Below are 15,227 nucleotides of genomic sequence, written 5' to 3' on the forward strand. Positions count from 1 at the left end.
TATAGAATATTCAGGTCCAGAAGTGGAGGCTCAGGATTAAGGTCAGAGGTGGTTCCTAGGAATCATCACGTGGCCATAACTGAGAATGTGAGAGGGCGTTAGCTCGTCAAGGGAGACAGCAGATGGCTGGGGGACCTGAAACTTGGGTAAAACTCTCCAAAGTGTCCAGGCAAAAGAAAGAAAAGGAGGAATGGATAAAGAAACTGTGGTATATATATATATATATACAATGAAATATTACTCAGCCATAAAGAATGATAAAATTATGGCATTTGCAGGCAAATGGATGAAAATGGAGAATATCATGCTAAGTGAAATAAGCCAATCTCAAAAAACCAAGGGATAAATGATCTCACTGATAAGCAGATGATGACACATAATGGGGGGTGGGAGGGGTTAGTGTTAGGGTTAGGGTTGGGGTTAGGGTTAGGGAGGGGGGCAAGAAGAATGGAGGAAGGAAGGACTGTATAGAGGGAAAAGAGGGGTGGGAGGGGTGGGGGGAAGGGAAAAAATAACAGAATGAATCAAACAACATTACCCTATGTAAATTTATGATTACACAAATGGTATGCCTTGACTCCATGTACAAACAGAGAAACAACATGTATCCCATTTGTTTATAATAAAAAAAAAAAAGAAAAAAGAAAAAAGAAAAAAATGCTGGAGAAGATGTGAAAAAGAAAGAAAGAAAGAAAGAAAAGGATACTTAGATCCATCAACCCCTTCCTCTTGGTTTCTTCCTCTTCCAAAATGGGTCATCTAAGCAGAGGTCTTAAGCTAATTTGTTCACATATCTTCTACTAAGGACTAAATTGTGTCCTTTGCAACTTCATATGCGGAAGCATTTGGAGATGAGGCTCATGAGAGGTAATTACGTTCACAAGAGATCATGAGGGTGTTATAATGGCATTAATGCTCTCATAAGGAGAGACATCAAAGTGTGAGCTGTGTGTCTCTCCCCACCATGTAAGGACACAGAGAAAGACCAGCATCCGCAAGTGAGGAAGAAGGGCTTCCCCAGAACTTGATTGTGCTACCACCCTAATCTCAGACTTCTGGCCTCCGGAACTGTGGAAAAAGAATTTTTGTGGATTAAGCGATCCAGACTATGATATTTTGTTATGGCATCCCCAACTGACTAAATAACATGTTTAAAATATTTTTTCTTGGGCCATTTTCACACATTTTCAAATTGATATTCAATTTTTTCTATCATAAGTTTAAATAGTTTCAAAGACTACAAATTCTAGCATTCTATAAAAGTTGACATTAAAAAGAAAACTATATCTACTTTAAATATTCTCCCATGGAATAAAATATTAAATATATATACATAAGTTCTTTAACCACTGGAAATTTAACACTTTCTTTTTCTCTTCCTGAATAAATATTTTATTCCACTTACCTCATAAGTTTCTATTTTCATTAAATATATATATATATTTATTATTAACTGAAGAAAAACTTAAACATTTCTTAAAACTGAAGAAAAACTTCTCCTTATATGTTTTACTCAAAAGATACATAAACTGCCAAGTGCAGTGGTACATGCCTGTAATCCCAGTGACTCAGGAGGTTGAGGTAAGAGGATCACAGGTTCCAGGACAGCCTCAGTAAATTAGTAAGTCCCTAAGCAACTTGATAAAACCCTGTCTCAAAATAAAAAAGTTTTAAAGGGGGCTGGGAATGTAACTCAGTGGTAAAACATTCTTGGGTTCAATCTACTGTGCCAATAATAATAATAATAGCAATAATACATAAACTGAACATTTTTAAAAAATTTTTTCCTGCACCTACGTTTTAAGATAATAAAATCTATTGAGGATTAAGTTATTATTGAGTACTATCTGTACAGAATTGATTAAAGCAACATAGAAGATAATATTAAATGACAAGTGGCCATTAAGTATGAAAAATTTTATTGTAAATGTATTTATTATGTGGAAAATTATTTTCCCCAGTTTATTTATTGATGCTTGAATATTATTTGAGGTCAGAAAGGAATAGAGTTCAGCATTAATACCAAAGAAAATAGATTTTATTTCAAAAATTCTTTCAAGAGATGAAAAACATTATGTATTAATAAAACTATGACAATTGCAAACAAATACACCAAACAACAGAGCTCCAATATACATGAAGCAAACATTGATAGCATTGAAAGGAGAAACAGACTGTTCTATGATGTTGAGGATTTCAACATTCCACTTTCAATAATGAATAAAACATCCAGACAAAAGAGAAGGAAGGAGATAGCGGACTGGAGCAACACTAGAATATACAGACTTATACAGAACACTCTACTCCACTCAACACCAGCACTATACACATCCTTCCCAAGTGCACAGTGAACACTCTTCAGGGTGAACCATGTGATAGGTCAGAAAACAAGTCTTGATATGTTTCTAAAATTTTTCAAAGAACCAACTTTTTGTTATGTCAATTTTTTGAATACTTTCTTTTGTTTCAATTTCATTGATTTCACCTCTGATTTTAATTATTTCCTGTCTTCTACTACTTTTGCTGTTATTCTGTTCTTCTTTTTCTAGGGCTTTGAGATGTAATGTTAGGTCATTTAATTGTTGACTTTTCATTCTTTTCTGGAATGCGCTCCATGCAATGAATTTTCCTCTTAGAAACGCTTTCATAGTGTCCCAGATATTTTGATATGTTGTATCATCATTCTCATTGACCTCTAAGAATTTTTTAATCTCCTCCCTGATGTTTTTTGTTATCCATGTTTCATTCAATAGCTTATTATTTAGTCTCCAAGTGTTGGAGTAATTTCCTTTTTTACTTTGTCATTGATTTCTATTCTCAGTCCATTATGATCTGATAGAACACAAGGCAGTATCTCTATTTTTTTGCACTTCCTAAGGGCTGCTTTGTGGCATAACATATGGTCTATTTTCGAGAAGGTTCCATGTGCTGCTGAGAAGAAAGTGTATCCACTCGTTGATGGATGGAATATTCTATATATGTCTATTAAGTCTAGGTTATTGATTGTGTTATTGAGTTTTATGGTTTCTTTGGTTAGATTTTGTTTGGAAGATCTATCTAGTGGTGACAGCGGTGCGTTAAAGTCGCCCAGAATTATTGTGTTGTGGTCTATGTGATTCTTGAAATTGAGAAGGATTTGTTTGATATACAGGGATGCACCATTGTTTGGGGCATAACTATTTACTATCGTTATGTCTTCCTGATTTATGGTTCCCTTAAGCAGTATGAAATGTTCTTCTTTATCCCTTCTGACTAACTTTGGCTTGAAGTCCACTTTATCTCATATAAGGATGGAAACCCCCGCTTTTTTACTGGGTCCATGTGCATGGTAGGTTTTTTCCTATCCTTTCACCTTTAGTCTGTGGATGTCTTTTTCTATGAGATGAGTCTCTTGCAGGCAGCATATTGTTGGGTCTTTCTTTTGAATCCATTCTGCCAGTCTATGTCTTTTGATTGATGTGTTTAGGCCATTAACGTTCAGGGTTATTATTGAGATATGATTTGTATTCCCAGTCATTTGGCTTATTTTTGGTTTTTAAGTTGGCTTGGTTTCTCCTTTGAGTGGTTTTTCTCTAAGGTAGTTCCTCCCTTTGCTGACCTACATTGTTGTTTTTCATTTCCTCCTCATGGAATATTTTGTTGAGAACATTATGTAGTGCAGGCTTTCTATTTGTAAATTCTTTTAACTTTTGTTTATCATGGAAGGATTTTATTTCATCTTCAAATCAGGTTAGTTTTGCTGGGTATAGGATTCTTGGTTGGCAACCATGTTCTATCAGAGCTGGAAATATGTTGGTCCAGGCCCTTCTAGCTTTTAGAGTCTGGGTTGAGAAGTTGGCTGCTATCCGTATTGGTCTCCCCCTATATGTAATCTGATGCTTTTCTCTCGCGGCCTTCAAAATCCTATCTTTATTTTGAATGTTAGGCATTTTCATTATAATGTGCCTTGGTGTGGATCTGTTGTGATTCTGTGCATTTGGTGTTCTGTAAGCCTCTTGTATTTGATTTTCCATTTCATTCTTCAGGTTTGGGAAATTTTCTGATATTATTTCATTGAAGAGATTATTCATTCCTTTGGTTTGTATCTCTGTGCCTTCCTCAATCCCAATAATTCTTAAGTTTGGTCTTTTCATGATGTCCCATTGGTCTTGGAGATTCTGTTCATGATTTCTTACCATCTTCTCTGTTTGGGTGACTTTATTTTCAAGAGTAAATATTTTGTCTTCATTGTCTGAGGTTCTGTCTTCCAAGTGGTCTAGTCTGTTGGTGATGCTTTCCATTGAGTTTTTTATTTGGTTTATTGTCTCCTTCATTTCAAGGATTTCCGTTTGGGTTTTTTTGAGAATCTCTATCTGTTTGTTGAAATGATCTTTTGCTTCCTGCAGGTGCTCTTTCAGCTTATTGGTATTATCATTCATTGCCTGCATTTGCTCTCTTATCTCATCCTTTGCTTCACGAATCATCTTAATCATGTATAATCTGAAGTCCTTTTCTGACATTTCTTCTAACATACTGTCATTGGATTCTATTACTATAGAATCTAGATTTGTTTGGATCATTTTCTTCCCTTGTTTTTTCATGTTGTTCATGTATCTTCCCCTCTAGCGCTGCAGATCTGCGGTATTGCAGATTTCCCCCTATAGGCTTATAGTGGCCCTATAGGTGTCCAAAACCCTTTCTTTAAGGGGAGATCAATATTAGCAGTACCCAAATCAGACACTATGCAATCCTAGCCCAAATAGCCCCTATGGGGACAATAACATCATGTAAATAAGGGAGAAAGTGACTCTGAGGGAACAGGTAAACAGAAGGAAAAGAAAGCAAGAAACGTAAAGAAATAAAAACTTAAATATTTTTTTTAAAAAGGAGAAAAAAAGAAAATCTACTGTATAACAGTCATATACTAATGAAACCTCCTGATGTATGAGAGGTACCTGACAATGGGCTTCAAGCCTCCAGCAGGCGTCGCAAGATGGGATTTGCCCCACCCGAAGATCGGAGCTACGGCTTCCAGGATTATCCAAGATGGCTGCTCTGGCTTCCAAATGTGTTGGCAAATGGGGAGCTGCAGCTCAGGGGTGGATGTGGTCAGCTGGAGGTCCTGGAGACAGGATGCAGTTGGTCCGGCAGGGGTCCTGGAGGTCGGGTGTGTTTGGTGTGGTTGTGGGATCCTGGAGGCCGGGTGCAATCAGTGGGTCTGGGGTCCCGGTGATAGGCCGCAGTCAGTTGGTCTGGGGGTCCTGGCGGCAGGGAGCAGTCAGTTGATGCGAGGGCCCCAGAGGCAGGGAGTGGTCGGTAGGGCTGAGGGATCCTGGAGATGGGGCTCAGTCAGTCCAGCCAGGGGTCCTATGGGGCTTGGCTGTTGTCTCAAAATGGCGGCAGCCACATGTAATCAAACCTGCAGGTCCTGTGACAGTGAACTTCCAGGCAGCAGCAGGCAGCTGGTGCTCCACTGGCGGTCTGCGGTCAGTCTGCTGGCAGCTGTCGGACGATTGGGAGGTGAACCTTGAGCGCTGGGTGATGGATAGGGGTAAGGCAGGCGATGGACAGGCAAGAGGCAGGCAAATAGCAGATGATAGACGCCTGACAGTGAGCAATCTGCTCTCAAAAAAGGCGTCGATATGCTGGCAGCTTGCAGGTGATCACAGCAGACAAATGGGGTAAAGAGCAGGGGATCAATAAGCAGCAAAAACTGCCTCACCGAGAAATAAATATCCTCTGCTTGAATCTGGCATTGCGAGGCGACAAGGAACGCAGCCTCCCTCTAGACCGCCATCTTGGATCTCTGTTTCTAAAATTTTTAATCATTCATACATTCTCTGACTAAAATGGAATTATGCTAGAAATTAATTAAGAAGAAAAACTAGAAAATTCATAAATAAGTATAAATAGTACACTCTTAAACAACCCATAGGCTAAAGAAATAAAAAAAATTATGATATGAATGAAATAAAAAAACACAATATATCAAAATTTATGAGATACAGTGGAAGCAGTGCCAAGGGGGAATTATGGCAATAAATACCTACAGTTAAAACGAAGAAAGATCTCAAATTAAAAACCTGACTGTACACCTTAAGGAGCTTCAAAAAGATTAAGAAAATAGATCTAAAGCTAGCAGAAAAAGAAAGAAAAAATAAAGATTGGGACAGAGATAAATGAAATAGAGAATAGAAAAACAATACAGTCAGTGAAACCAAAGTTGGTTCTTTGAAAAAGATTTTTTAAAATTTGAAAAACCTTTAGCTAGACTGACAAGAAATGAAAGAAAAAAGGTACAAATAACTAAAATCAGAAAATTACTAATTCCATTATAGAAATCAAAAGGATAACAAGAGAGTGCAATAAACAACTGTATCAAACAAATTGGATAGGTGAAAGTTACAAATTTCTAGAAATATTCAAAATACCAAAATAGATGCAAGAATAAATATATAATCTGAACAGACTCATAACATATAAAGAAATTGAATCAATCAATCATCAAAAAATTCCTAAAAAAGACAAATCCAGAACCAGATAATTTCACTAGTGAATTCGACTAAACATTTAAAGAAAAACTAACATCAGCCCTTCTCAAAAATGAGCACCAATCCCTCAGGAGTGAACACTTCCTGACTGGTTTTATGAGGCTGGTATTATACTGATACCAAAGCCAAATAAAGATACTGCAAGAAAAGAATTACAGACCAGGCTCCTATACAAATATAGATGCAGAGTTCCTCAACAAAATACCAGCAAACTGAATCCAGTGACATATTAAATGGATTGTATCCCAGCAGTGCAAGGGTGGCTCAACATAAGAAAATTAATCAACGTTAATACCACAATAAAAGAAAGAAGAGAAAAAGCCCATGCAGTCATCTCAAGCAATATACGAAATACATTTGACAGAATCCAAACACCCTTTCATGATTAAAAAAAAAAAAACCTCAGAAACTAGAAATAAAAAGGAACTTCCTGAACATGATAAAAGGCATTCATGAAAAACTCTCAGCTAATATCATATTCAATGGTGAAAGATGAAACACTTCCCTTCAAATCAGGGAATATTAACTGCTATTCAACATTATGAGTTCTAGTCAGAACAATTAGACAAGAAAATGAAATAAAAGTCATTTGAATTGGAAAAGATGAAATAAAACCACCTTTATATTCAAAATACTTAATCATGTTTTTAAAAAAATATGAAGGAACACACAATAAAAACTGAGCAAATGAACAAATTCAGCAAAGTTACAGGGTGAAAGATAAACACACAAAAATCAATTGCATTTGAATACACCATCGAGGAACAATTCAATAAAGAAATTAGGAGAATAATTCCAATTACAATAGCATCCAAAAGAATAAAATAGCTGGGACTGAGGAGATCAAAGACTTGGACACTGATACCTATAAAATGTTGCTGAAGGAAATTAACAAAGACCTAAATAAATGGAAAAACATCTAATGTCCACAGGTTGGAAGACTTATTATTAAGATGGATACTCCCCAAAACCATCTTCCGATTCAGTACAATCTTTATAAAAATGTGAGTGCCCTTGTTGAAGAAATAGGAAAACTGATCCTCAAATTCATATGGAATTTTAAGGGACCCTGAATAGCCAAAACAATAAGAGATGAACAAAGACAGAGGACTCACACTTCCAGATTCCAACACATATTACAAAGCTACAGTAATCACAACAATGTGGTACTGGCATAAGGATTTACATACGGATCAATGGAAGAGAATTGAGAGACCTGAAATAAACCTACTCACATCCATGACTGACTGATCTTCAACTAGGATGCCAAGAACACTTAATCAACAAATGGCACTGGGACAACTGGATATCCACATGCAAAAGAATTAATTTGAAACCCAACCTCATGCATATACAAAAAAACAAACTCAAAGTGTATCAACAACCTAAAATCTAAAATTTCAGCAGAAAACACAGCAACTCTTCAGGACCTTCAATTTGGCAATGAATTCTTAGCTATGACACTTGAAGTATGAGCAAGAGAAGGAAAAATAGATAAATTAGAGTTCATCAAAATTTTTAAAAAATTAAGCATCAAATGATATTATCAAGAAAGTGAAAAGGCAATCTAAAGAATGGGAGAAAACCTTTGTAAATCATATATCTAAAGTGGTTCTAGTATGCAGAATATATAAAGAATTCTTACAACTCTACAACAAAAACACAAATAACCCATTTTTTTTTTTAAATGGACGTAGGGCTTGAAATTTATTTTAAGAAAATATGCAAATGACTGGGCATGGTGATGCATGCCTGTAATCCCAGCAAGTGGGAAGGCTAAGGCAGGAGGATCCCAAGTTCAAAGACAGCCTCAGCAATTTAGTGAGGCCCTAAACAACTTAATAAGACCCTGTCTCAAAATTTTAAAAAATAAAAATAAAAAGGTCTGGGGATGTGGCTCAGTGGTTAAGTATCTCAGGTTCAATCCCCAGTACCAAAAAGAAAATATACAAATGGTTGATGAGCACATAGAAAGAGCTCAACATCGTTAGTCATTAGAGAAATACAAATTGAAATGATAAATACAATCCCACATCCTCTAGGATGACTATAATTAAAAAAAAAAAAAAAAAAGGTAGTGTTGGCAAGATAACAAGTGTTGGCAAGAATATGAAGAAATTAAAACCTTTGCACATTGTTGGTGAGACTGTAAATGGTGTAGCTGCTGTGGACAACAGTTTGGTGGTTCCTCAAAAATGATAAACATAGCTGGGCATGATGGCGTACACCTGTAATCCCAGTGACTCAGGAGGCTGAGGCAGGAGGATGGCAAGTTCAAAGGCAGCCTCGGCAACTTAGTGAGGCCCTAGGTAACCTTGAGAGACTGTCTCAAAATAAAAAGGGCTGGGAATGTGACTCAGTAGTTGAGTGCCCTGGGTTCAATCTCTGGTACCAAAAATATTTTCTTTTTAAAAGTTAAACATAGAATTGCCATATGATACAGTCCTATTTCTAGGCATGTATCCAAAAGAACTGAAATCAGGTACTCAAACAAATAAACATGCACCTACGTTCATAGTACCAGTCACAAAAGATGAAAACAACCCAAATGTCCATCAATGAGAAAAGGATAAATTGTGGCATATCCATACAAAAGAATATTATTCAGTCATAAAGGTATACCTACCACGTTGTGAATGAACCTCAAAAACAGCATGTTAAGTAAAAACAAGCCAGACACAAAAGGTCGTATATTGGATGATTCCATGTATATGAAATATTTGAAGTAGGTAAATCCATAGAAGCACAAAACATATTGGTAGAAGCCAGATTCTGGGTAAAAAGGTGGGTGTGGTTAAGGACTTAATATGTTCTGTATTCCCCTTAAGGGTAATGAAAATGTTTTGACAGTAAATGAAGGTGATGACTATACAACATTCTCTCTTTTTTTTTTTTTTTTTTTTTTTTACAGTGCTAGGGATTGAACCCAGGGCCTTGTGTCTGGGAGGCAAGCACTCTACCAACTGAGCTGTAGCCTCAGTCCACAACATTCTTAATGTACTAAATACTACTGAATGTTTAATTTCTAAGTGGTTAATTTTATGTTTTAATTTAAATTAATTTATATTTAATTTAATTTTATGTTATGTGAATTTTGCCTTGATAAAAATTAATTTCAAAGAGAAAACAGGCTATAATTTTATATACTTAAATTAGTATGATAGGTTCTTTAAAGTGAGTTTGCTGGTGCACATACATAGTTTAAATCTTAGAATATTTTTGCTAAATTACTGTCCTCAAAGGTTGCTCATCCAACAGTACAACAGCAGTGCATAGGACCACCTGTTTTCTCATACCCCGGATGTAATCATTTAAAAATTACCCTAAAGTTGTCAACTTAATGGGTGCAAAACACTTACTCAATGTTTAAGTTTTCGTTCTCCCAAAAGGTTTTGCTTCTGTGAGTTCTTTTTTCAAATCCTTTACAGATAGTCCTGACTTATGGTTCTTACATTCAATTTTATGATGGTGCAAATACAGGTTGCATTCAATAGAAACCAATACTTCAAATTTTGAATTTTGATCTCCTGGGCTAGGGACAGACAGTGAGTGACGCTGGGCAATGGCAGGGAGCCATAACTCCCAATCAATCCCATGACTTCACGTAGGCACAGAAGACACTCTACCTGTGCTGTGTGGCTAAGCTATGATGTTCTACTGGTGAGGTGCATTAAATCCATTTTCACTTGAAGACTTTTTCAACTTAAAATGGGCTTATCAGAAGGTATCCTAAGTTGAGGAACATTTTATTTTTTGGTGATGTTGACCCTGTCTATATGCTTCAAATAACTCCTTTTTATTTTTTGAACATTTTTATTTTGTGATGTCCTTTGTTAGAACAGAATCTTTAAATTTTCGTTTATTCAAATATGTCATCTCTTCCTCCATGGCTTCTGTATTTTCTATATTACTTTTTTAAAAAGTCTCTTCACCAGGGTTCAAATACTGTCATAAATTTTCTTCAAGTATTTTCTACTGATTTATTTTTAAAATTTAAAACTTGAGTCCTTCTAGAATGCATGTTTCTATATCATGTGGATGAGGGGGTTGAAAGTTGTTGATTCTTCCCTTCCTGTATTTTTCCTGTTATTTTACCCTGTCAATGCCAGTCCTGTTATTTTACCATGACATTGACTGCAGCCTTAATCTTGAAGGTAAACACTGAAAACAACCTTTATGTCCATCAAAAGGGTGACAATCCAGACTATATGACACACTATGGCAATCTATACCATGAACAATTATTTAGCCATTAAAAAGACCGAGTTTTATACTTATGTATGTACATGGTGGGATGTCTAATGACAGATTAAATGAAAATAACAAGCTGAAGAGTGATGTAAATAGTGCGATCCCTTTCTCAAAAAGCAGATGAAGAACTTCCTACATATAAATGTTGTCTGTGTGTATTTTTATGAATACAAGGAAAGTTAGATCACATTTCATACCTTGGAATCAAGATGACCTTGGGGAGAGGGAAAGATTATTGGCTTATTATTTCTACTCTACTCTCTTTGGGTTGATGCAGAGAACATTATTACTTTTATTTTGAGATTTATGGCTGAGAGTGACAATCACCTATTCAACACCCATCCTTCTTAGTAACAGAATCTCAATTTTTAGCTGAGCTATTACCACTGACAATGAAAAATTACATTTCCCAATTCTTTTGTAGCCAGACATAGCCATGTAATTAAGTCTGGTCCATGGAATGCAATAAGTGTATTATATGGTTCAAAGAAAGCTCTTTAAACTGAGAGCAATTGCACATGCCTGTAATCCCAGTGATTTGGGAGACTGAGAAAAGAGGATCACAAGTTCAAGGCCAGTCTTGATAACTTAGCAAGACCCCGTCTCTAAAGAAAAATTAAAAAGGGTTGGGGATGTAGCTCAATGGTAGTGTCCCTGCATTCTATCCCCAGTACAAAAAAAAAAAAAAAAAAGAAAAGAAAAGAAAAGAAAGAGAGAGAAGGAGGAAGGAAGAGAGAGAAGGAAGGAAGAAGGAAGGAAAAAGGCCGCCTCCTTAAAATGGAGAAAATGAGTTCTTTTTTTCTTTTTCCTTTTCTGCTACTTGAAATAGGAATAAAATGGCTAGTGTATTAGAGGCCATTTTATTTGTTTCAATTTATTAATTAATTTTTTTGATGTGGGGTCTTACTGCATTGCCCAGGCTAGCCTCAAACTCCTGGCCTCAAGTGATTCTCCTGCCTTAGCCTCCTGAGTAGCTGGGACTACAGGTGGGCCACACCCCTGTACCAGGTTAAAAGTCATTTTAGACCACAAGGTCACCTAGAGGATGAGAGAGCAAGAAAAGAATCTTAAATTCCTGATGACCCTGAACTAGTGCCTTTAGATTTGCTTTATACAAGCAAGATTTCTATCTTGAGTCAACTGTTACTTTGTGTTTGTGTTACAGTCAAACCTCAACAGTAACACAAAAGGAAAACTCCAATGAAGAATTTAACCAAAGGAAAAGAAAAGAGCCTTGTTGACCATTTCCCCTTCCTGAGTGTAAATACTCATATCTACTTGTTATCCTAATTTACTTCTTATTCTAATTTTACTTTGATCATCTGATATGCTATATAACTGCTTATCCTAGAATTTGTCCAGCTTTCTTTTAAAATAATCAAATCTTTTATTACCAAGTATTCCCAGGTCATAAAATACTTTCTCCATGGGTGTCAATATTTCCTGGCATATGTTCATTCGCTTCAGTAAAATGATCGGTGTATTAAAAACCCATGGGGTTCTGCAGAAGCCAAAGATGGCATGGCACCTCTTTTGTGGTATGTGTGAAATCTGCCCCTTACTATAAACATTCTTCTGCAATGTGATACTCTTCCCCTCCGTCCATTTCATATGCGGTGTTCAGTGAGCTGGGAATACTGCACCAGCCATTCTTTTTTAGGGCCTTTCTTACAACATCACAATGCTAAAGCCAAAAGGGGTCTCGGAGGTGACTTTTTAACCCCCTCATTATACAAGAGAGGAAACTGAGGCCCAGAAAGTCTGCCTGACTCTTTCAGAGTAACTCAGTGAGTTAACAATAGGTCCAGAAATACAACCCAAGGGTCGGACTTCTGATCCTGGGTCTCCAAGTTATTTCATCTGCTAATTGACTCCTAAAGGACTCAAGAAAGTTTTTATTTCTCTCTTTCTTATGTTTTTTTTTTTTTTCTTTCTTACATATAACTTTGTATCGCAGAATATGTTGTCTTCTGGTTGGCACGATCTGTTTAGCATTTAAGATCAAAGAAATCTGTCTTAAAAGCAAACCATGTGTTCAGGAGTATGGAGAGGATGTGTTTTATAGATGATGTTCACTGACCGTCTTAACTGGCCTGCTTCCTCCTCTCCCCACATAGCTAAAGCATGATGCTATTGAGTTCTAAGTCAAGTTTCCATCCTTATATGAAAAGTTAGCTTGGCACAGGGTTTGGTAGAGCTAAGTCTGACCAGCTGTGCTCTCAGCCACAAGGGAAATTAAACGAGACAGTGTGGCTGGTTCAGGACAAATCAATCAGTCTCCTCAAAATTACATTGAACTCGCATGCCAATAGAGGCACATGGGTGGTTTTCATATAAACCAATTTTAGTACTTGTCTCTGAGGTGTCATGCATGTGAACAAAGAAAGTAAGTAGTCTTTTTCAGTTTGATCCTCTGGTAGTTTTCTATCAGTTCCATGAGAGTTTCTGGAGAACTTGACCACATCTGATACCTTCTACAAATTATCTTAAATGAGATTTGCATGACCATTTGTCATCCTGAATCAAAACAATGGCTACTTGTCTGTCTGAATTTCTTTGCCCGTGTCCCACATATTTTTAAGTGTATAATTCAGTGTTTTTGATAAATTCACAAACTTGTACCACCATCACCACTAATTCCAGAACATTTTTCATCATTACCAAAAGAAATGCTGTACCCACAAGCAGTCACACCTAATTCTATTTCCCCCAGTCCATAGCATCCACTAAACTAGTTTTCGACTCTATGAATTTATCTATCCTAGATATTTTGTATAAGTAGAAGTGAAGAGGAGATAGAATGTTACTTTGCGGTCTCTTTTTTTGTGTCTAGCTTCTTTCACTGAGCATAAGCATCATTCATGTTATAGCATATATCATTGCTTCATCCTTTTATATGCCCTATAATTTTAAAAAATAATGTTTCCTGGAAAAGTGGTAAATGCTATGTATTCCTCAATAGAAACCTTTGCTATTCTTGGCAAATAAAATAAAACAAGATATTCAACTTAGAAATTCAACTTGGCAAATTAATTTTGAAACATTAATAAAATATGAAAATTTAAAAGGGAAGATACTGGGGAATGAAATTGACCAAATTGTGTTATGTTCATGTACACATATGTTGAGCTGAATCACACTATTATAAATGAAATATAAGATACCAATAAAAATTTCTATAAAGAAAAAGTAAGAAAAGAGAAAATTTTAAACCCCCCAAATTGAGAATTAATGAAAATGACAAGCTAATGAGAGCATAAAATTATCTGAATAAAGTTTTCTTTCTGATCTTAGTGAAAATTAAACTAGTGATTGGATTAGCATATCATGATTTTAATTTATTTTTTTACCAACCAGCAAACTTTTTTCGCTCCTGAATAGGCACATGCATCTGTCAGATGGCAAGAGAAGAGCAAGAAAGAACACGAGGCTGCGGCTGAATTTAGAAAGTTAGAGGTGTTCTCATCAGCCACATGAGATGGACAGGAGATTCCTTCCAGTAGGCGAGAGAGCAGAGTGCAGACAACAGATGTGAGAAAGGTCCCCGTAGCTGTCAAGTTCCAGCATCCTTGCGCTGAAGAAGGGAGGTGCTAACGTGATTGATGTCCAGAGGCAGTATAAAAGCACTGGATTTCTCCCCAACTGCTTGTCACATTGACCTGAACCATCTCTCGTCTGCTCTTGGGGTTTCTGTCAACTAGTACTGGAAGGGAAAAATCTCTTTGGAGAATAACATTTTATCTGTGGCCATGCCAGAACCCACTAAGAAAGAGGGTAAGACTCATCCATAAATCTTTTTGTTGTACTTTTTAATGAAGCGTGTTTATTTGGGTATCTCTTTTCAAACAAATATCCAATTTTTTAAATAGACTGTAAGATAATAGAATCACTGTGATGCAAGGATAAGATTTTGTACAGGCAAAAGATTAGAGGAAAATACAGCAAGAGTGTAATGAATTGAAAAAATATCTCATAATGATAGTTTGTAAAGGAATATTGACTACCATGGTCAAATGAAATTTTTATCACTCACTTGCAAAAAATCTTTTTGTTGTTGTTTTTGCAATTTGAGGATGTTAATTGCTTATGGTGGGCATATTGTATTTTTAAGCATATTTTCTTATCTTTGGTCTCAATTTTTTTTACCATGTTTTTGCAGTAAGCCGGGGTGAGGGCTTATAAGACTTTTTCAAATAGTTGATAAATTTGACTAAGACTTCAAAAAAGAATTTGTAACATATTTCCAGACTTGTTATTTTTTCATGGAAAGACCTTCAAAATACACAGATGGAGGTATTTTTTTGCTTTTATCCATTTGTCTTTGTTTTTTTGGAACTTCATTAGCAAATTCTTGAATGAAAAGAAAAAATCTTTGAATGTCACAGGTTATGTTCTTCCCGAGTTTTATTATATATAATTTCAAAGGTAACCTTTTAAAATAATGAA

General features: G+C 36.0%; 1 protein-coding gene across 5 annotated transcripts in view; it reads left to right on the forward strand.

Annotated features, from left to right (window-relative positions):
* The first annotated feature begins 14,417 nt into the window (after nucleotides 1-14,417).
* The window catches only part of MYBPC1 (myosin binding protein C1), an 83,103-nt gene continuing 82,293 nt past the window's right edge, over nucleotides 14,418-15,227 (forward strand). For all 5 annotated transcript variants that reach the window (XM_079141364.1, XM_079141361.1, XM_079141365.1 and 2 more), the window contains exon 1: nucleotides 14,418-14,555. In XM_079141364.1, the coding sequence (XP_078997490.1) occupies nucleotides 14,531-14,555 (25 nt within the window). In that variant the 5' untranslated portion in view covers nucleotides 14,418-14,530. The remainder of the gene's footprint in view (nucleotides 14,556-15,227) is intronic.

The sequence above is a fragment of the Sciurus vulgaris genome, assembly GCF_902686455.1.
Source record: "Sciurus vulgaris genome assembly, chromosome: 5".
In the NCBI taxonomy this organism is placed as follows: Eukaryota; Metazoa; Chordata; class Mammalia; order Rodentia; family Sciuridae; genus Sciurus; species Sciurus vulgaris.